The 22,793-nt window shown below is 35.8% G+C and overlaps 1 protein-coding gene across 3 annotated transcripts in view; it reads left to right on the top strand.

The window, feature by feature from the left end:
- AGTPBP1 (ATP/GTP binding carboxypeptidase 1) overlaps window positions 1-22,793 on the top strand; it is a 133,320-nt gene that overhangs the window by 71,975 nt on the left and 38,552 nt on the right. For all 3 annotated transcript variants that reach the window (XM_074363093.1, XM_045504609.1, XM_045504611.1), the window contains 4 exons: window positions 3,548-4,263; window positions 13,729-13,812; window positions 15,405-15,491; window positions 15,576-15,724. In XM_074363093.1, the coding sequence (XP_074219194.1) occupies window positions 3,548-4,263; window positions 13,729-13,812; window positions 15,405-15,491; window positions 15,576-15,724 (1,036 nt within the window). The remainder of the gene's footprint in view (window positions 1-3,547; window positions 4,264-13,728; window positions 13,813-15,404; window positions 15,492-15,575; window positions 15,725-22,793) is intronic.

Here is a 22,793-nt window from a genome sequence, read left to right on the forward strand (position 1 = left end):
TAGGTTCTTAATAGATGTCAAGGCCAGGATTTTGATTCTCACTCTTTCACGGGTCAGTTCTTTCTTGTAGACTGTGAGGATGAGCTCTTGTATGCTTGCATGATAGTTCATCACCCAGAACAGGGTACCCTTGATGGTTCCCTGCTCGGCACCTTTGAACAGCTGGCTAACTTGTCCTTTAGTTTGGCTCCTCCTAGAACAGGCTCCTACTTTTGGCTGACTTGGCGTCAGATGGTAGAGACAGGTGTGTCTGAGTGTAAGAGCTCTGAAAAGTCTCCCCAAGTGAGTGCCCCTTTTTATTGTGCTTAAGCAAAAAAAGTTCCTTCAGGTATTTCAGACAGTATGTATTTATTAATGCATTCTTTCTTTTGCCACAAAGTTTAAAGTTGAAGAGTTAGCTCTGTATAGCATATGTTATGGGAAATAGCACATTGTCTTTTATGTACATAATTGGAACATCATTTCTAAAGTCATTGTGTTGACACTTCCTTATTTTTAAGTTTCAGAGGAATGAACTATTCAAATACTTCAGTCTCTTATTTTTTGAAGTGTGTTGAAAGTATATATAGGCAGCGATATTTAAGTGATACACTTCTGAGAATTAAAAATACTGGTTGGTTCTAAATAGAGGAAGTGTTTGGAAGAATTTTTTCCAGCCATCATCATATCAAAATGCAGGCAGACTATGAGATATTAAACGTAAATAAAATTAATCTTGATTATGACTTTTTTCCACTTGAATTTACATGTCACCTTCAACATCAACCACTGAAGCTCACAATTACTTGATGTGTGTGTTTGTATCCTGAACACCAACCCACTTTGTTTCCAGATGTGTTAAAGCTACTTAACCAATGGCCAGATGGCGGCAAAATGAGTGCATTTGAAGGCAACATAAGGAATTGTTAAAGTAATTATCAACAGACTTTCTGAGAGGACCTTAACACATGCTTTTAACTATGATTATGACAGATGTGACAGTGACAATTATAGTTTTAGCTGCTTTTGTTTCTTGAGGGCAGATATTCGAAGTGTCAAAATTGTGCATTTTCACGGCTCTTTTTTCGTACATCTGTGGTAGCATAATGACACTAACCTTATGGACTTTTATGTTTTTCCCCCCTCTTTTTAATTTGGCTTTTTATTAAAGTTATACATGGACAGAGTTGAAGGAGTCAGTTTTACGTAGTTTAATCATTTACATAGTTTAAAGGAAAAGCTGTAGTCCGCTTCCCACCTGCTGTTTCCTGGAGTCAACTTTCAGGATGTTTTTGAAGTTAATCCCCATATTTCTAAATGATATGTTTACAGCGCCATGTCTTGATTTTTCCTGCTTTCATTCTTTCTCTCTTTTTGTTTTTTATATTATCATCTTAAGATAGGCCACATAATTTTCAGCCTTTCTTCTTTTCCAGTATTTCTCTTTTTAAACTGCAAATTTCCCTCTAATTACTGTTTTACTTGCATCACACAAGTTTTGATATTTAATGCTTTCATTCACTTTGTTTTGAAGCCCTATTTCCATGATGAGTTTTTTCCTTTGAGTCCTCAGTAATGTCAAAGTTCACTTTTTAATTTCCAATTTTTATTTATCTTTTTATTGATTTCTAGCATGTAGGCTGAGAGGACATATTCTATATGATTATAATCTTTTGAAATTTTTGAGTCTTATGGCTTTTGAATATGGTCAACTTTTGTTTTTGCTTTTTTGTCCTAGAAGAGAACTCTTCTGCAGTTAAGCACAGCTGTATATTCGCCTAATAGGACAAGATTATTAATTGTGTTGAGAAGTTCTTTTCTGTCTTTATGGATTTTTATTTCTATGCTGTCAGTTACTGAGAAAAGTATATTAAAAATTTCTCAACCATGATTGCAAATATATTTGTTTTTGCAGGTTTGTCAGTTTTTGTTACATATTTTTGGAGGCTTTATCATTTATTGTACATAAATGTAAATTGACTTCTCTTTTTTATTAAGTGAACCTTTTATTGAAGTTAGTTTTTATCTCTATGGCTTTAAGGCGAAAAGGTTTTTAAAATAATATTAATGCAGTTACATTAAGTTTAGTTACTTGCCTGGTATCTTTTTAAATCTCTTCATCAACTTTTCGGTATCCTTAGATGTTTATCTTTTAAACAGCATATAGCTGGATTTTAAAAACTCAAATCTGAGTCTCTGCATTTAACTGCTGAAACATTTAGTTCACTTACATGTAATTTTTCATATATTTGGATTTATATTTATGAGATCTTATTTTGTATTTTCATTTGTTTCATCTGTATATCTTTGTGTCTTTTTCTTGCCTTCATTTGGATTGTTTTTTATTTCATTTTTTTCACCTTTGTTTTAATCAACTATTCTATAAAGGATTATATGCCCACCAGTAGAATAAAGGCTAAATCAGTTGCAGTCTATTTCCTTGGTAAAGTTTTCTATAGGCCAAAAAGATGTCTAAAAGTATAAAAAGAGAAAAGACTGCTTGATCTGTTAGCAGCATCCATTCTTCACTTGTCGTGCAGGACACTTTTCCTTCCTGGCTTTCATCTTGCAGCCTGGCTCTTCCTTCTCCATTTCCTTGTCTGTCTCCTGTTGTTTCATTTTCATCTTCTCAACCTCTTAAGATTGTAGTACCCCAAGGCACAGTCTTTTGTCCTCTTCTCTATTTCTTTCTGCTTATAATTTCCAGCCTCATGGCTGGGAGTAGAGTCTGTATGTGAGTGAGTGTCCAATTTATATCTTCTGCATAGACTTTTCTTCTGAATTCTAGACAAATATGCCCAGCTGCCTGCTTTACGTCCTTGTCTACACGTGACTAGCTCCAACTTAACATTCCAGAGTTAAACCCTGATGGGTTTCAGTTGTTCAGGCAGACACTTTGGTACCATCTCTGACTCCTGTCTGTAATTAATGGCATTTAACGTTGCCACCTACATCTCCTCCCCCTGGCATTCCCAATCCATGTTACTCCTTTCTCCCTCTTTTTGCTATAACTCTCTACCCTTCCAACATTCCATAAAATATATTTTTTTGTCACGTTTATTACTTTTTGTATTGACAGTCCTTTCCCTTCTTTCTATAGTAGAATGTAAGCTGCAAAAGGGAAGAGTTGTGGGGTTTTTTGTTTTGTTTGTTTTGTTTTGTTTTTAACTGCTGGGTCTTACGTGCCTGAAACAGTGCTTGGCTTAAAACCAACAGTAAATATTTGTTGAATTGATGAATAACATTAGCTGTTGTGGTTCATTTAATAGGATTTTGTATGGTTTTAATGTCTCAATACGTTTCTAAAATTTCCCATATTTCTATTTTGTATAGGCATTATTTTTACAATAGAAAAAGCAAAATAGTGTAATGAATTTTGTTGTAATTAAACATTTTGTCTTTTATTAGCAAAATTAAAACATAACCTGTTTTTTCCATCTTTAAAATTTTCATGTTAGGGTTCCGAATCAGCATATAAAACGAGTATGTCTTAATTTTGTTAATACATTTTTGTTAATATACAATTTTGTTAATGTAAAAGATTAATCATATTCTTTTATTTTCAAAGGACTATGATTTAATCTCCAAAGAACCAAAGCCTTTTGTATTTGAGGGAAAGGTTCGTGGTCCTATTGTTGTTCCCACGGCAGGAGAGGAAGCATCTGGGAATTCAGGCAATTTAAGAAAAGGGGTTGTAACGAAGGCGACCGTGTCTCCTAAAGGGGACGAGGATAACAAGAAACCTGCCTGTGTGGATCCGGCGAAAGAAGACATTAAAGAGAGTGACAGAACATTACCGCAGCAGCTAGGTGATCAAAACAGAACTGCCCTCTCGGTCCACGGCTTGAACAATGATATCGTGAAGGCCTTGGACCGAATTACCCTGCAGAGTGTTCCTTCTCAGACAGCCCCGGGCTTTGCCGCAGGAGTGAAGAAGGACTGCGGCCTCCCTGTCACTGTCCTGACGTGCAATAAAGCCTGTCCGCACGTGGCTTCTTGTGGGAACGTGCTGTTTGAGGGAAGAACAGTGCAGCTCGGCCAGCTTTGCTGTGCTGGCATCGAACCCGAGGATGATGAAGACACCGAGTCGACTTCATCCGTGGAGCAGGCACCCGTCGACGTCCCTGACGGACCAACACTCCATGACTCGGACCTTTATATTGAGATTGTGAAAAGTACAAAGTCTGTCCCGGAATATTCTGAGGTGGCTTACCCTGATTATTTTGGTCACATTCCTCCTCCGTTCAGAGAGCCTATTTTGGAAAGGCCTTATGGTGTGCAAAGGTGAGTTGAAGATCTCTTCCTTCTAAACAAGACCATTGTCAGAATGTGAGGCATACTTACGCTTTGGGTATTTAGGAAGAAAATTACTCTGAATTAAAGTTAGTCTGATTTTTTATCCTGCTTTGGAAAGTTTGCATGGTTTTGAAATGGTTCATATGAGTTTGCTTTATATTCTCAGCTCATTACTTATTTGAGTGAAGCCAGCTTAATAAACCTGACCATTAGACAATTTAGAAATTTCCTATTTAGGTTGAATCTGAAAATATAAAAGCATTATTTAGTAATCTTTAAATAAATATTGCATAGGTAATAAGTATTGATTTAGTAATTTGATTATTATTTGAATTTGATTTAGATATATGACTTAAAAATAGCAATATGGGCAGTATTTTGTTGTAAAATTTAGAATTAGAAATATAACTGTAAAAATTTGGGATTCATAAAAGCAGAACTAAACTTATTAAATCTTGCCAATTAATTTCAGAAATTACAAATATTATTAGCTGTTGCCAACTAGTTAATATTTAGCATATAAACACAGTTTTGGTGTGACTTGACTGTTTTCAGTGATTATGATTAAGAGTTTGTGATGCTGGCTTACTAGCACCTTAAAGCATTTGTATATTCTTGTTATGAGTATGTACGTAATGATGAAGGAAGACATTACTGTGGGTATTTGATTCTCTTTAGACTGTGAGCTCCTTTAAGGTACAATTGTGTCTTATTTATTTTTTGTATTTAGCATGTAGTGTAATTAATCATTTTTACTTGGCGATGTAGTGTATGTTTGGTGCTACCAGTTGACGCCCTGATCTGCAGGTATGGAATCGTGTGCAACACAGCACCAGAACAGGGGTCTTACTCTGCTGGGAGATGTGTGTGGGCCTGGGCCTGGGCCTGGGCATCTGCTGGTTGTATCCCAGGCTGCGTCATCCAGAGGCAGCCGGCGTCTGGAGGGCCAGAATGGTCCTCAGAAGGCATGAGTGAAGCTCCAGCCCAGAGGAAATACTCTGCAAATTGGGAACTTCCATATGGTTCTCTATCCCTAGTAGAAAGGATACAGGAGCCTGGGAAGCAGGAGGTGGAAACAGAAGCAGTCCTGCTGACTGCAGCTCACAGGGTGCCACTGGGGAGCACTGTGCTTCTGTCCCCTGCACCTCTGAGCTCTGTAGGGTTAGTAGTCCTGGTCCCAGAGTGGGTGCAGCCTTTCCACAGGGGATATAGCAAGGGTACAACTTAACTGCAAGCTCTGGTTGCCAATGGTTCACTTTAGACTCTTGTGTCTAGGACCAGCAGATTGGAATAGACTCTACCATCTTGACCCAGATCAGCTAGAGGAGGTAGGATTGCTTCTTACACAGTGACAACAGACTGAATATGAGTGGTGCTCAAGTGACCGCAAGTTTTAAGTGTGAGTGGACATATCACGGCCACCCTGGAATGAGGATGATGTGATTGCCAGGGGCTCAGATCCCTAAGGAATGTTTGGGTCACTTAATCAGATCAGCTGCCAAGTCCTGTAGAGGTGATAGGTGAGAGTGAGGGGGATTTAGATAGATACCGGAGGATGGAGATGGTCACTGAGTGTTGGGATATGTGTTTTAAAGGTAGGTGTGTTGGTGCAAGTTGAAGTGCAAAGGAGACGGAGCTCAAGGAAATGAAAACAGGAAACCCAGTGATTTACAACCTGGTTACCTGCGTCTGCTCCTGGAAAACGCAGTGAGAAAAATAGAGCTGGGCTCTGACACACTTTCGAAGGTTAAGTGATCCATGTTTCCTGGAAGTTTCAAAGACTTTTTATCCCATTGATTTTCAAAACCTTGATAAAAATATTCTTTTGCCTTGTGATTTGTTGCAGCAGAAGTAAGTCATAAATTATGAAGTAAATCAAAACCCTTTGCTAGTCTCTTTTGCTGCATCGTTATATATTTTGTGTGATGGTGAGTGTTGCAAAGAACACTTTTGATCTTATTTGTCATAATTTCCATTTTCGTATCATATTTGTCAAAATTTCCATGAGTATCAGATATTTGATGTGAGGCAGGAATATAACTCTATTTCAATGAAACAAAACAATATGACTCCGTTTATTTAGATGTGTAGGACTTTCCCTGATAATGTTAATTGCTTTAGATATAATTACTGCAAAAATATATGCTTAAAATGTTTATGAGTCACATATCAGACAGCAGTACTTTGATATTTGGAGGCTGTTACTCTTTTCCTCCTTGTTTTATTTTATACACTCTGCAAATATTTGTCAGGTGTTTACGTGGAGTTTGTGGTGGACAGTGTAGCCCCGATGCACAGAGATGCATACGTCAAAGCTTCCTTTCTCCCTTTTTACCCATCATTTTTGAATAATGGGTATGAAACACCTTAGGATTATTTGGTCCTTCAGGTGACATTAATTTGAAACTGGGAGAACACATGTATGTAGAGACGATACTTGGACAGTTGGATGTGACCTGATGAGAGTGGTGAGACGATGTGGTGTGGTGAGGCGTCTTGGCAGGTCAGGACACTCTGAAAAGCAAGGTGAAATGCTTGAGTTCTATAGACTTGGCTCTCCCACTGACTTTGTGTGTGTGTGTTTGAGCAAATAATGTTATTTCTCTCGATAGCAATTTTAACTAAAAGCAAGATTGCTGTTTTTCAGACCGTGGGTTGATGTCCATTAGTAGCCAGTATTAAAATAGAAAATAACCGTTTCACATGTAGTGCAGCTGAGTATTGTTTCATAAACCCTTTGTTGCAGCTGTGTGTGTGTGTGCGTGTGTGTAGGGTAGTGGTTTTTAAAATGTGTTTCTTGCAGGTCATGATCAAAAAAGTTTGATAGTCATTCATCTAGATCAGGGCTAGCAAGCTATGGCCCACATGTCAAATACAGCTCACTGCCTGTATGTTCAGCCCACAAGCTAAGAATTTAAAAAAATTATTTTTATTGAACTATAGTTGATTTACTGTGTTGTGTTAGTTTCATGTGTACAGCAGTGATTCAGTTATTCATTAATTTTTCAGATTCTTTTCCATTATAGGTTATTATAAGATACTGAATATAGCTCCCTGTGCTATACAATGGGTCCTTGTTATTTATCTATTTTATGTATGATAGTCTGTATATGTTAATCCCAAGATCATAATTTATCCCTGCCCCCTCCTTTGGTAACCATAGTTTGTTTTGTATGTCTGTGAGTCTATTTCTGGTTTGTAAGTTAAGTTCATTTGTATCATTTTTTTTTTAGATTCCACATAAGTGATATCATATATTTGTCTTTGTATGACTTGCTTCATTTAATATGATAATCTCTAGGTTGATCCATGTTGCTGCAAATGGTTTTATTTCATTCATTTTTATGGCTGTGTAATATTCCAGTGTGTGTGTGTGTGTGTGTGTGTGTGTGTGTGTGCATGCGCGTATGTGTGTGTGTGTGTGTGTGTGTATACACACCACGTCTTTTTTATTCATTCGTTGATGGACATTTGGGTTCCTTCCATGTCTTGGCTATTGTAAATTATGCTGCTGTGAACATTGCGGTGCATGTATCTTTTTGAATTAAGCTTCTCTCTGGATATATGCCCAGGAGTGGGATTGCTGGATCATATGGCAACTCTATATTTAGTTTTTTAAGCAACCTGCATGCTGTTCTCTACAATGGCTGCACCGATTTACATTCCCACAAATAGTGTAGGAAGGTTTCCTTTTCTCCACACCCTCTCTAGCATTTATTTGTAGACTTTTTAATGATAGCCACTCTGACTGGTGTGAGGTGATACCTCATAGTTCTGAGTTGCATTTCTCTAATAATTAGCAATACTGAGCATCTTTTCATGTGCTTATTGGCCATTTGCATGTCTTCTCTGGAGAAATGTCTGTTTAGGACTTCTGCCCAGTTTTTGATTGGCTTGTCTTTTTTTTTTTTTTGATATTAAGTTGTATGAACTGTTAGTATACTTTGGAAACTAATCTCTTGTTGGTCTCATCCTTTGCAAATATTTTCTCCCATTCTGTAGGTTGTCTTTTCATTTTGTTTATGGTTTCCTTTGCTGTGCAATAGCTTTTAAGTTTAATTAGGTCCCGCTTGTTAATTTTTGCTTTTATTTCCATTAGTTTAGGAGATGGATCAAAAAATATTGTTATGATTTGTGTCAGAGAGGGTTCTGCTTATGTTTTCCTCTAGGAGTTTTAGAATATCTTGTCTTACATTTAGGTCTTTGATCCATTTTGCATTTATTTTTGTATATGGTGTTAGAGAATGTTCTGATTTCACTCTTTTACAGGTAGCTGCCCAGTTTTCCCAGCACCGCTTGTTGAAGAGACTATCTTTTCTCCATTGTATATTCTTGCCTCCTCTGTCATAGATTAATTGACCATAAGTGTGTGGGTTTACTTCTGGGCTTTCTATCCTGTTCCATTGATCTGTGTGTCTGTTTTTGTGCCAGTACCATACTGTTTTGATGACTGTAGCTTTGTAGTGTCGTGTGAAGTCAGAGACTGTGATTCCCCCAGCTCCATTCTTCTTTCTCAAGATTGTTTTGGCTATTCAGGGTCTTTTGTGTTTTCATACAAATTTTATGTGTTTAAGTGGTTCAAAAAATCCAAAGGAAAATAATACTTTGTTACACATGGAAATTATATGAAATTTATATTTGTGTCCCTAAATAAAGTTTTATTGGAACACAGGCAACACAGCCTGTTTGTTTATATATTACCTGTGGCTGTTTTTGTGCCACCGTGGTAGAGGTGAATAGTTGTGACAGGGACTATGTTGCCTGCAAAGCCTAAAATATTTACTATCTGGCCCTTTATAGGAGAAGTTTGCTTACCCCTGTAGCTAGGTAGTCTGAAGGCTTTGTGGTTCTCTTTTTGTAATACGGTATCAAATATGAGCCAGGTAGTAGGTATTTCTAAAGTCCTCAGAAATGCTTCTTTTTAAAAAAAAAAATACATTGAGGATGTTGATTCTACTTTGCTTATCTTATTTGCCTAGTCTTCTGTAACTTATTTTTTGAGTCAAATGATAAACAATTTAAAAATTATTTACCAACTTTTTGCTTAGTCCCTGTCCGAGTGCAGTATCGTAAATAAATGATGTCAAAATTAATGAGAATTTACTATTTTATCATTTTCAGGAAAAGGAAGCATTATATTGCTTAAAATTATTCAGTGAGAATATCTTTTTGTCATTTTGATTTCTACTTTATGATGATCTTTCTTATATGTAATCATTGATCTTTTTAAAGGAAAGTACAGTAAATGAGTAAAGCTTCATTAAAAATCTCTTCATTTGGAAGGGGAAGAAGTCTGTTACAAGGTTCATATCTTAATGTGGATAATGCACTGACATTTAAAAAATTGTAAATACATACTGATGATTACTTAAAATCCATATTTTTGGTTTATGTTGGATGAAAAATTAAAATGAAACTTATCTCTTAGTTTAAAGTATGCTTAGCGTTTTTGGTTCCTTTTTCTCTGTGTTCATATTTCATAAAATTAGAACATGAGAAAAAGTAGAAAGAAGAAAGATCACTCTTTGTCACATTCTCCTGAGGTAACAACTATTTTTAGCATTTTGATTTTCTTCCCCTTGTTTTTCTGTATGTTTTAGAAAAATTGCCTACCTGTATTTTATAATAATTCACATTTTATTATAAAATATAATTCATGTGACCTTGTTTTAAAAAACATTTCATGTATTTTACCGAAATACATTCAGCAAAATAAGATGAAAAAATGGCAAAGAAATGTGGTGACTCTTAACTACAGATATATGTTCAACTTCATTCAAAATAAGAGGAATGCAAGTTAAAACGTACTGAGATATCATTTCCCAGTTAACAAATTGGCTAAAATGTGGTAATTTGACAGCACATTCTATTGATGAGGCTATAGAGAAACAGGACCTCATGTACACTGATGGTGGGATTGTCAATTGATAATACCTCTTGTGGAGGGCAATCTGACAGGGTCTATCAAAGTTAAATTCCTTTGACACATTAATCCCATATCTGGGAATTTATGAGATATATATAAAATATATATGTACATACACACATGTAATTTGCACATCTATTCAGAATTTTTCATTGTAGCATTGCTTTGAGATTGGAAACAACTCAAATGTCCATCAGTCAGAGACTAGGTAAATTATGGTATATCCATCCTGTCTATGAATTCTATGCAATTATTAAAAAACAAAAACATCTGTACAATGATGGAAAGAGCTGTAAGATGTATTATTAATAAAATAAGGTGCTTGTGCAGGGAAAGTAATAGAAGTAGTTAACTGGGTGAATAGAGGATATGGGTTGTTTTGAAAGTGATATTTTTTCATTTAATTCTTTTATGTAGTATTTGACTTTTGTACCATATCAATATATTACCAATTCAGAAATTTAAAAAGTAGATGAAGCAAAATAAGGCCAAAGCAAAATAAGGAGAGCAAAACCTTGGATGTCTTTATAACACGTTTAGAATGGCTCAGGGGAGACGTAAGTACCCCTGGAGTGGAGATAATAGTACAAGTATTAGCAGGAGCAATACTTTTTATTGAGTGTTTTTTTATGGGCCAGACACGGAACTGAGTAATAAACACTTTATATGCAGTGCATATATGTGCATATATGCTTATGAAGCATGTCATTTAATGGTATAACAGCTCTATGAGGAAATTGCTGTCATTTTTCTTATTTTATGGAAGAGTATGCTGCAGCTTAGGATTCTTGAGTAACTTACCCAGGGTTACGCTGTTAGTAAATGGCAGAGCCAAGGGTCACCCTGGTCTAGGTCATGAGCCCGTCCTGTTAATCATTCCAGTGTCGGGATCATATACATACGGTTACACCCTACTCAAGAAGAGTATCTTCCATGAATCCTCAGAGAACACTTATGTAATGAACAGTATATCCCATAATATCCTTATAATAAAGTAAATACAGCAATGAGGTGTACTGAATTGTTTCTTATAATGTTACTCTGTGTTGGTTGAAACCTAACAAAAGCTCAGTTTTGCTGGTGGCCACATATCCATGTGAACTTCTGAGTATTTACTGGGCTGAATGGGCCACACATTTTTCAGACTACACTTTTATTTTCTTCTGAGCCAAGCCTTCCATGAATGTTGTAAGTTTGAGGTTATAGTCACTGAGGGTACCTGGAAAATATTTATTGTTTTGTTTTGACTGGAGGGCCGTATATTTTAATAGGCAGCTGAGGTCCAGGAAGGAAGGATTGATGTCCTTTTATGAAAGTTGTGCTGTTTAACACGAATACATGTGTAAGTGAAAGACTGTATTTCCTCCTCTTAATGAGCGCCGAGGGCATGGCAAAGATTTCTCTCAAGTATGAATTTTAGGTCTAATCTAAGTCTAAAATAAATGGGCAAATGTCCCCTAAAGTACAGTATCCGAGGTTGAAAACCAGTGGCCTGTAGACCATATTCAACTTGCTCATGATTTTGACTTCACTTGCAGAGATTTTTTTTGTTGTTTGTTTTGTTTTTATTTCTTAAGTGATTGCCAACATTTAACATTTGAGAGATTCCGCATAGAAATCCAAGGTTTTGATGTTTCTTAAAAAATTGGTATGACAGCCTTAACCTGTTTCCTACTTGGCAACATTCGGTTTTTTTTTAGACAGAGCCTGTGTTCCCTGGTTTCCCACAGCACCACCCAGTCAGCCCCGTCAGTTACATCACCTGCCTGCCTTGTCGATATCTGGGCTTTTTTATCTTGTTTTACATTACGGATCATTGCTGTAGAACTGGGCTGTTGTATCAGCTTTATAATACAATTTTCGTTAAAATTCTAAATATTAATTTTTTACACGTTTGTGGTATATATCAGTCTTAATATTTAATAAATGATTTTGAGAAATGGCTGTATTTAGTCATTCTCTAGACTTGAACACTCGTGTGTTTTGGTGTGGTGTATCTTAGTATATGGAAGTGCCATCTCTTTCATTGTTGAAGATCTGGGTGAGAAAAATTTTGGATTTGTTTATTATTATAATTAATAGCTTTTAAAAGTTTGTTTCTTTAGAAAGAATTTGACATTTGAGAGTTATGACACTGAACCTAAATCAAGGATTTATATCATAATCCTTTGATACTAATTTTTTTCTTGTTAGAGTGCTTTGTCAGCGATGAGTTGTGTTTTTGTAGCATAAAAATTAAAAATAAATTATACTTACCTGTATGACTACTAGATTAAGACTTTTAGAGTTGCACTTTCTAAATTTTTAGTATCCTTTTTCGTCTGTTGATCACGCCTTTTAATATTTTTCTGATGATTTTTTAATTCTTAGAATAGGTTTTTGGCTTATTGTGAACTTAGGTTTTTACTGTGGTATATTTTACAATATTTTTAGATAGATATATTTTTAAATCATATGAGAGTTAATATTCTTTAATCACAAAGAAGTATCCTTGTGCAGGCGACCAGTTCAACGTCTGTGTGAAGTTAAGGAAGACTTTCAGTGCTTATTGTGTTCCTGAGATTTTATTATAACCATTTTGGCAACTTTCTCACTTTGCTCTCTCAATACATCAGTGAACCACAGATTAATCTGCATTACCACTCTTTAGCTGAAACGGACTTGAAATTTAAACCAGTTCAGATAATCAGCATCCTCTTTAAGAACAAGTAATGCTGTGAGAGGTAGCTGTATTTGAACATCAGGCACCTTCCCTCTGTGGCCTTTGTGGCCGGTCTGCCCGAAGTTCCAGGCTTTATGATCCAGATCGTTCTGTCTCAGCTACAGTTTGGTGCCACTTTTAGTGACTGTTGTCTTTCTTGGCGTAAACATTGATGGGGAAGGTTGTGGGTTCTGTGTGTGGCTCGTTCTAGGACAGTGACGGGCATTTTAGGAATTTTCCATTTCGTTGGCGTTCATTTTGATGGACTGGTTCAGGAGCGATCAGGCCTAGAGAATCCTAGAGATGCAGGGACCACCCTCCTGCATTCCATATTTCGTCTTCAACCACAGAAGAGAGAGAGGATTTGGCAGAATGTGCAAACTGGTTGCCAGTTGCATTTTAGCTAAATTCCAGCGAGGGTGGGTTTTAAAAAAAATCTCCTTCTTACATAACCTCTGGCTTTCCAGATCTTTATTGCTTCTAACAATTCTGCTATTATGTATACAACATTATTTGCCTAAACTAAGCACTGCAGAGTGGGCCAGCACCATTTCTATGTAGAAAGGCATAATAGACATTCAGACTTGTAGCTGTATTCTACGTGGTTATTTTCCAGAACTCAGAATTTTAAAATACTGATTTTTGTCTTGTTATGTATTGATAATTTTTTGTATGCAAAATATATAGAGGAATGATCATTTCTATTTTAAGACTTTTTTTTTTTTATCAGTTTACACTTTTTTCTTATCCAACATTTCTTTTGGAAAAAGTGGTGCCTTGGCATATAATAATGAATTTTGGTCAAACTTCTCTCTTATGATTTCAGGACAAAAATTGCTCAAGATATTGAGAGGCTAATACATCAGAGTGATATCATAGATCGAGTGGTATATGACTTAGATAATCCAAAGTAAGTCTGTTTTGTCTTTTGTTTTACTTTTATTGGTTTTATTTTTACTGTAAAATTTCAGTGTTCTCTTTAAAATTAAAAAATGTAGTTAACTTCCCCCTAGCTTACCCCCACCATGTTTTTATCTTTTAGCAGGGATGTAATGGTAATGTAATAGTGAATCATGTTTATTTACTTAAATTGGATATATCACAAGCATTTGTTTGTCCCTTAGGAGGACTTTTTAGTGGGTTTAAATAAGGTAAAAGTCACAAACTGATGTTTTGCTTTTTAAAAACTGAAATTACCTCCACTTAAGAGACTGGAGATTTCACAGGATTGCTGCAGTTTTGTCCTGTAATACTGAGGCTTCATTTTGTTAGGACAGCAAATTACCACCGTCTTTGGAAGGAACGTGCTGGCTGGCTAACTCTCCACGGTCTGCACTTCTCTCTTTTCGTCTCTCACCACTTACAGTCGGCTTCAGTCCTTCAAGTTCTTACCTGACCTTTAAGCCTTTCGTTTTGTGATCCTTGATGTGTTAGTGTCGTTTACAAGTTAGGATGATCACCAATACCATCACGTTTTATGGTTTAAATATGAGTAATTGAATGAAAATTACAAATGATGAATGTACTACCATTTAGTCCTTTGTCTCCTGAAATGAGAAATTTAACCAGCCCTCAAGTGGAATTTCCCTCTCGCCTAACATTCTAATATTTTTGAGAAATGTCACATTTTGCTGGTCTTATTTGGAGGAAATAAGACATTTTAAAAAGATTTTTGTTAGAGAGTTAAGAGTCAAGCTGTATCAGAGCTAATGACTGAATTTGAAATTATTGTCTCAAAAATGAAAAACAAATCCACCTTAGTCATAATCTCTTACTCACTTCAATGTTTATAATTGTGTGTCATGTAGACCAGGCAGATGTGGTAAAAACAGAACCTCAGGAACCCTGAGTATAGCGTACCAGTGTATTTCTCACTGAGATGACTTTGGACAGAATCATAAAGCTTCTTGGGGTGTGCGTTTTCCCCTTTTAGAATGTAAGCTCCAGAAGAATGAGAACTTGAATTCCGTGAGGGAAACAGACAAATAACTAAAACGGTATCTGGCATCTAGAATTTGCTCAGTAAACACTAAAGTAGTAATGAATATGTAAAAATGAGGGTAATACCACCTTTTTGGTGCTCATTAAAGAAGATAATAGGTAATGTAAGCTCTCTAAATGAAAAATAATAGTTTCACTTGAGGACTGCATGGTTTATTAGAATTATTGTTACTCAATACGGGTCATATGTACTTTAAAAAATGTCTCGTCTTTTCTGTAAGATTTTTAGTATTTAGAAATGACATTCAGTGAGGCAAAAATTTTTGTGATTCACATTCACTGTAAATGTAGGAATAAATCTCTACTTGTAGTTACAATTTTTAGCCAGAGTTTGTGTTTTGCTTATGTTGGTTTTGTTCTTTGGTTTAAAAATAATGAAGAGGGTGAGGTAGCAATAGTTAAGTGTATTTTTAATCTGTAGTATGGTTTGGTTTGTTTACTTTCTGTTCACCTGTTTAAATGCAATATATTTTGTTATTCTTACTTTAAAATTTTATTCAGTTACACCATTCCAGAAGAAGGAGATATTTTGAAGTTTAACTCCAAATTTGAATCTGGGAATCTACGCAAAGTAATTCAAATTAGAAAGTAAGTCATTAAAAATTTTCTCATTTTGTGTGTATGCAGATATTTTCCTAATTTTCATCAGATTTCTTTATTTTATGTTTTCAGAAATGAATATGACCTCATTCTGAACTCAGATATAAATAGCAATCATTATCATCAGTGGTTTTACTTTGAAGTCAGTGGAATGCGACCAAGCATTGCTTATAGGTTTAACATCATTAACTGTGAAAAGTCCAACAGTCAATTTAATTATGGTAAGACAATTTTCTCTCACAACTTAGAGGGCATGTAGGCATCATAGCTGTAGGATAGAAATTTAAAAGAAAAAAAAAACTACTTTTTTTTTTTTTTTTAAAGTTTCAGTGTTCTTTTGTTTTCCCTCATTCTTAAAATTTGGATATTTATGCAAGATTTGAAATAAACTAAGCTTTGCTTTATCGGTGAAAAGTTACCCTTGTAAAGGCAAGCCCTTTAAAATGTAATGAGTAAGGTTTCCTTTTATTACTAGTTTGCCGAGAGTTTTTGTTATGAATGGGTGTTGAATTTTGACACATGCATTATCTGCATGAATTGGTCTGATCGTGTGATTTTTCTCCTTCAGCCTGTCGGTATGGTATATTCTATTGATTGAGTTTTGAATACTGAACCGACTTTATCTATGTAATAAACCCTACTTGATCATTGTGTATAATTGGGAATATTTTGTTAGAGTTTTTGTATTTATGTTCAGGAGGTATATTGAGTTATATAGGGGTTTTTTTGTTTTGTTTTTTGTGCTGTATCTGGTTTTGGCCTATGGTGGTAATACTGACCTCATAAAATGAGTTGAGAAATACTCCCTTCTCTTATTTTCTTGAAGAGCTTGTGTAGATTTGGTGTTAATTCTTAAATGTTTGGTAGAATTCTCTAATGAAATCATCGGGGCCTGGAGATTTCTTATTTGGTAGTCTTTGAAATTAGGAATTAAATTTCTCTAATAGCTTTAGGGCTATTCAAATTACCTGTTTCACCTTGAGTGAGTTATGGTAGTTTGTGCTTTTTAGGAACTGATCCATTTCTTCTGAATTTTCAAATATGTGTTTAAAGCTGTTCATAGTATCCCCTTACTGCCCTTTTAATGTCTGCAGGGCCGGTAGTGATAGCCCCTGCTTCATTCCTGATGGTAGTAATGTGTGTCTTGTCTTTCTTTTTCTTTGTCCGTCCTGCTAGAGGTTTGTCAGTTTTGTTGATGTTTTTAAAGAATTAACTTCTTTTGATTGTTTCATTGGTTTTCTCATGAGACAACTTTTGAAAACCCTGCTATTGTACCAGCAAAAATACTAAATTTATAGCTTCATTTAAGGCTTTGTACTTGGTACTTTAATAAATATAAAACTTATGGTTATTTGCCAAGGCATCAGGCCTTTATAGTCAAATGTTATACCAGTGGGAGATAATATAATTGTATAAACTTAATATCGGTCATTTAAAATTAAAATATCAAATTTTAAGTATTTTATCTGGTGATAAGAATTTTTGTGTAAAAGAAAATAAATTTTTTTCTGTCATGCAAAAACCCCACTTTCACTGTGGGTTGAGGAGAAGCAGATGTATTATGTATGACAAGTTACAGTTTCTCGGGGGTCTCAATCATTTGTTGTAAAGATTGAAAAGCTTTTAACAGCTAAGACATAAAATGCCATATCGTATGTTTTACATAAATGTTCTAAGTTGTTAAAAGCATGAATATGATGATTCTCTATAAGAGAGCATATCTGAAAACGGAAGCTTTCAAGAGTTGAAGAGGTTCCCAATTGTCATTATTTATACGGAAAATAGGAAATTGTATACTCCGGATAATTCCTTCACATATATGGGATAAAGCTTTAGTCAGATTCACTAATTTAATGTAATAATTATACGAAAATTAGGTTGCATAATATCTGATTTAGTTATAAACATTTTCTAAAGTTTTGAAAATGTTTTAAGTAATCTAATTTTAAATGATCTATTCTTGTGAATATATATATTTCGTCTAAGAATTTAGTGGTTATGTTGATTTGCATGAATAGTTATATGAATGTTCTTGATAAAATCTATTTCGCAGTCTTTATGACTTTGGGTGTGACTACTAGTCATTGAATATCATATTTTTTAGAAATGTCTATTGACCTTAAACCTTCATATAACTTTAAAAATTACCTTAATTGAAAATCATTCAGAATAATACCAAAATAAGTAAAGAATCTTGTGTTTTCAGTATTTAACTTATAATTATACTGCTAACGTAATATTTTAGAGGAGTAAAGGACAATTAATTAAATGTAATTATGTTTGTATTTTCCATGCCTCTTATAAGTAAAATATAAAGGCATATTTATTCCTGAAACAATAGTGAATACAATTTTCAAATTCTACTGCTGTAGGTAGATGGCATTTTTACTGTTTATTCACTTTTATAAAATAATACACTTACTCCATTAAAATATTTTAATTTTTTGTAATTAAAAGTATACGCTTGAGAGCAGTGCTTCTCTAGTTTAAAAAACTGTACTACTATGTGATAAATAACTTCTTCCTTTAGTGTCATTTTAAATTTAAAGTGAATAAAATTCTATAACTAAAACTAAATGAAAACAGTGAGACAGATGGCTGCTTTAGTTGTAAGCTTCCCCTCCTCCTTACCCCTTGCCCTTTGGGTATTCTGGTATGTGTATCAAACTTTTCAAACGCACTTTGTAGGGAATTTGGAAAACAGAATGATGTTAAGAAGAAAATTAAAACCATCAACATTACATCATCCAGAGATACTTCTTTTAATGCTTGTTCTTCTTTCCAGCCTTTTTAATACTGCAGTATGTGATTTGTACATACATATAGTTATATATTTATTTAAAAACATAAGGCTTATAACCCATGCAGTTTCATAGGCTGTACTTTAACCAAACATTATATCATCAATATTTTTCTGATCATTAAATATCCCTCTGAAACAGAGTTTCATGGACATCCTGTGACAGTTCCATATCTTATTTACCCAAATCTTCTTTCGTTGGACATTAAAGTTGTTTTTTTCCTTCCAGTTTTATTGAGGTATAATTGACATACAGCACCATATAAGTTTAAAGGGCACAACGTAATGATTTGACTTAACATCATGAGATGATTACTGCAGTGTTTAGTGAACCTGTTACAGCAAGTTGTTTCTAATTACTTTCTATTTTAAATACTACTCAGAAAAACATTATTGTACTAAATATTCTCTCGCATAGTTTATTCTGAATAATTTTATCAAGTGCTCCCAAATTTCCATTGTGCTAAACTTATGCAATAATATGGGAGAAATCAGATTTCTTATGTTAAACCTTGCCACTTAGGAACATGGTGTGTATATTTATTTATTCAACTTTTTTATGCCCTCATCTAAGTTTTTCAGTTTTCTTTTTGTAAGTTCTATCCATGTCTGTTTACCTGCATTTTTAAGTATTGCGCTAGGGGTCCCGGGTCTCATGCCCACACACTGGTGTGTGGGGCTGGGTCCTAGGTTCTCTGGTGGACGTGGCCATGTCTGGGGTGGCTGTCACTTCAGGGGTCTTAAGGGGTCTTAGGACAGCCTGCCTGTTGGTGGATGGGGCTGTGTTCTGGTTGCTTGGCCTCAGGCATCCCAGAACTGGAGCCTCCAGGCTGTTGGGTGGGGGACGGGCTGGGCCCTGGGGCCAGTAGGCTGGATTCCACAGTGGCGCTTGCCAGCACCAGTGTCCTCCTGGTACAGCAAGCTCCCCAGAATGGGTGCCCCCAGCACCTGTGTGCTTAGGCAAGCTCCAGGTTCCTCCTACCTCTCCGAGGGGCTTCCCAAGACCAGCAGGTGGGTGTGACGCAGGCTCCTTTCAGATTACTTCTTCCCTGGGTCCTGGAGCATGTGTGAGTTTGTGTGGCGTGGAATCTCTATGTCCCACAGCCCCATGGCTCTCCTGAAAGTAAACCCTGCTGGCTTGTCTTCCTGGTGCGGGACCCTGGCCTGGGGAACCTCATGTGGGGCTCCGACCCCTGGCTCCTCGGGGGGAACCTCTGCAGTGATACTTATTCTCCTGTTTGTGCGTTGCCCGCCCAGAGGTCTTGACTGCGCCATGACTGCCCTCCCAACCTGTCTCATTGTGGTTCTGCTTTATATATTTAGTTGTAGAAGATGCTCCCTGGGAGGTTCTGGCCTTTGCCACTGATGGTTCAGCAGATAGTTGTGCTTTAGCTGTGCCTGTGAGAGGTGGTGGGCTCAGGGTCTCTCTCCTCTGTGAGCATTAAGGTTTCGTATCGGATCTCAGTTACAGCCTGATTCTGTACCCCTCTCCTCTAGAGTTTGATGCTAAGACCTCCGTGTTATTTTCTACGTTGCTTCTTTTTGTGTGGTTTAAGTATCCTTTTTGACCTAAGAATTATTTAGGAAGGGGCTTGTTATATTTTTAGTGGTTAAATTACTTTGGTCATGATTTTTCTTATTATAGTCACATTTTAATCAGTTTTGTTCACAGATGTGAAATTTATGATTTGGAATAATTTTTATGGCTTAATACCTAGTCGATTTTTTTTTGTTCATGGGCTCTTGGAATATAATATATATTCTTTGTTGGTAACATAATTTAATATACATTGTTAAGTTTATTGTTGTAAATCCATTTATTCAGTTTTCTGTATCCTTGTTTATTTTGTATCTTCTCTGTTTGCCAAAGACTTAAAAAAACATGTCTCTCACATCTGTTATCTTTCTGTCAAGACCTCATTTAAATATATATGTATTTCTGTTTCAATGCAGTATCATTTAGCACATAGACGTTTATAACTTTTCTTTATTCCTTTATATACCCATTAACAGTATAAAATAGTCATACCTATTCCATTCAGTATCCTTTGCTCAGAATTCTATTTTTATATTATATTGGTTTGAATTTGTTTGGTACATCTAGCTGATTCTTTTTATAAGTAAGAGGTTGCATTTTGTTGTTCAACCTTTGTCTTTTAATATGTGATTTTAACCTATTTAAAATTTTTTTTAATTGATACATTTGGTTTTGTTTTTTTTTCTCCTATTTTCTATTTTTGTTCTCCTTTATTTTCTTTATATGTTGTTCTTTAAGGGCCTTCAAGGTGTAGTACAACAGGTTTTTTAGCTGTGGGAATCCATAAGATGTATGCATAAAAATAGATTGTGAAGCATATTCTGCACTGGACTTTTCTCAGTCCTGCTCCATCTGCCTTAAGTTTGGTAGAGATTCCTCCCAGATTCTGACAAGAAGATGTCTGTCGTGACTCTTCTTTTTATTTTTCTATGTTTGTAAGTATTTAATTAGGAAGTTGGTAGAAACTGCGGAAGGAGTTGTTAAGTAGCTGTAATTTTTAAATGAACTCTACTATTAGATTTGTTCTGTTAATGCAGCAAATGACAAATCTTGACGTGTAAGAACATCAGGGGAGTCAGAAGGGGCCAATATTTTAGTAAATTAGAGTTCAACACTTCAAGAAATGATAACTAGCTAGGTACTTAATGTTCCTGTCGTCAGATTCATGTTGAATTCACTGCAGAGACGGGACTGATGACTGAAGAAAATATTTGCAGTGGAAGCTTCTTCAGCCAGAAGAATTTACTTAATTGCCATACATGATTGAAGTCAGGAAATAATTAGGAAATTGTAAAAATTTTTTTGGCTTCTCATTGGGACGTGCTGCTTGGGAGAGTATTTAGTTGTTGGGTTCTTCTAGCACATGTGCCCAATAGAGGTCTTGTTCTTTGGCAGTGCCCCCCACATGGACAGAGTTAGTTGCTTTTTTTCTCAAGTTGCCCTTTTCTTGGAGAATTTTTAGGTAATTCCATTAAATACATGGTTTTCTTAGCTTTGGTTTTCTCACAATGAATATTTTTTGTGAATTTGTGTTTGAGAATGGATGTCCCTGTATAATGCTGGTACGTACGTGTCCTATCCAGCCCTTCCTCTCCCCTTGCCCCCATCACTTGAAGGAGGTTTGCTCAAGTCACCACTAGATGGCAGTCTTGCGTTTTGATAACGTGGCGCTTTCAGGGGGAGCTCCCTCTTTCTCCCTCACCCTTCCTCTCCCAAGTCTCCCAGAGACATGAAGATTTTAAACCAGCTTCTTACATAAAGTGAACATATGTGGAAGCAGGCAACAAAATGGAATTTTGGAGTCAATTCTGTCGCATTCCCACCTCACTCACATTAGTTGATTCCGTACTTTGAAGTTGAGCTGAGCTGTCTCTTGACTAAAGTTTTCCCCGACTCCCCGGACTGCATCGGTCCCCTCCATAAGAGTTCCTTGCAATTTTCTCCTTTTAGGGTGCTCTTCACAGTTCCATGTTGTTTTTGTATGTGGCTAATTAATACTTCCCCTCCTTGTGTCCGCCCCCTTCCCCCACCAAGCTTGTGTGTATATTCTACAAGGCCAGGGAGAGCATTTCTGTTGCTGACCACTGTATTTATAGTAAGGCATTTAGTTGATGTTTAGTAAATATTTGTTAAATAAAGTGAGGCAATGGGTGGAAGAACTATAAAGATCCCATTAGAAACATAAAATGATGCACACAAAGTATCTATCAAGAGACTCGTTCAATTTATGATCATCGTTTTCTAAATGTTTTTTATATGTAATTTCAAACTTACAGAAAAGTACTCTTTATCCACGTCGGGCATGGAAAGTGATGCCTGATCACCCTAGAAAACACTTCCGGTATGTTTTGCGCAAACATGGCATTTTTCTGTTTAACTGCAGGATAGCTGTCAACATGAGGAGATTATCGTAGGTACATGAATCCCATCTAATCCTTAGACCCCTATTTTAGTTTCACCTGTTTTCTCAGTGATGACCTTAACTGCATAAGGATTCAGCTCAAACCACACACTGTATTTAGTTGCCAAGTCGCTAGACTATTTTAGCCAGGAACAGTTTTGCGGTCTTTAAGGTTCATGACCTTGACACTTTTGAAAACTATACCACTTACTTTGTAGAATGGTTCTCAGTTTGGGATTGTCTCCTGTTCTTCACGGTATGATTTAAGTCAGTCATCTTTGGCAGGAATATCACAGAAGTGATGCTGTGTTCTGGTGATACAGGATTTTTTGCCTGTTCTGTTACTGGTAATAATCATTTAATCACTTGATTAAGTTGGTGTCTGCCAGGCATCTTCATTGTAAAGTTACCATTTTTCTTTTTGTTATTAGTAATTATTTTACATATGAATATCGGTATAGAATTGGTTTCCTGTCTTAGTGGGTTGTGATTTGCTGCTATTATTATTATTATTTAATATTTAAATTTCCAAAGATTTGGCCATTGGGATCC

Source organism: Camelus bactrianus, chromosome 4, assembly GCF_048773025.1.
Source record: "Camelus bactrianus isolate YW-2024 breed Bactrian camel chromosome 4, ASM4877302v1, whole genome shotgun sequence".
Lineage (NCBI taxonomy): Eukaryota > Metazoa > Chordata > Mammalia > Artiodactyla > Camelidae > Camelus > Camelus bactrianus.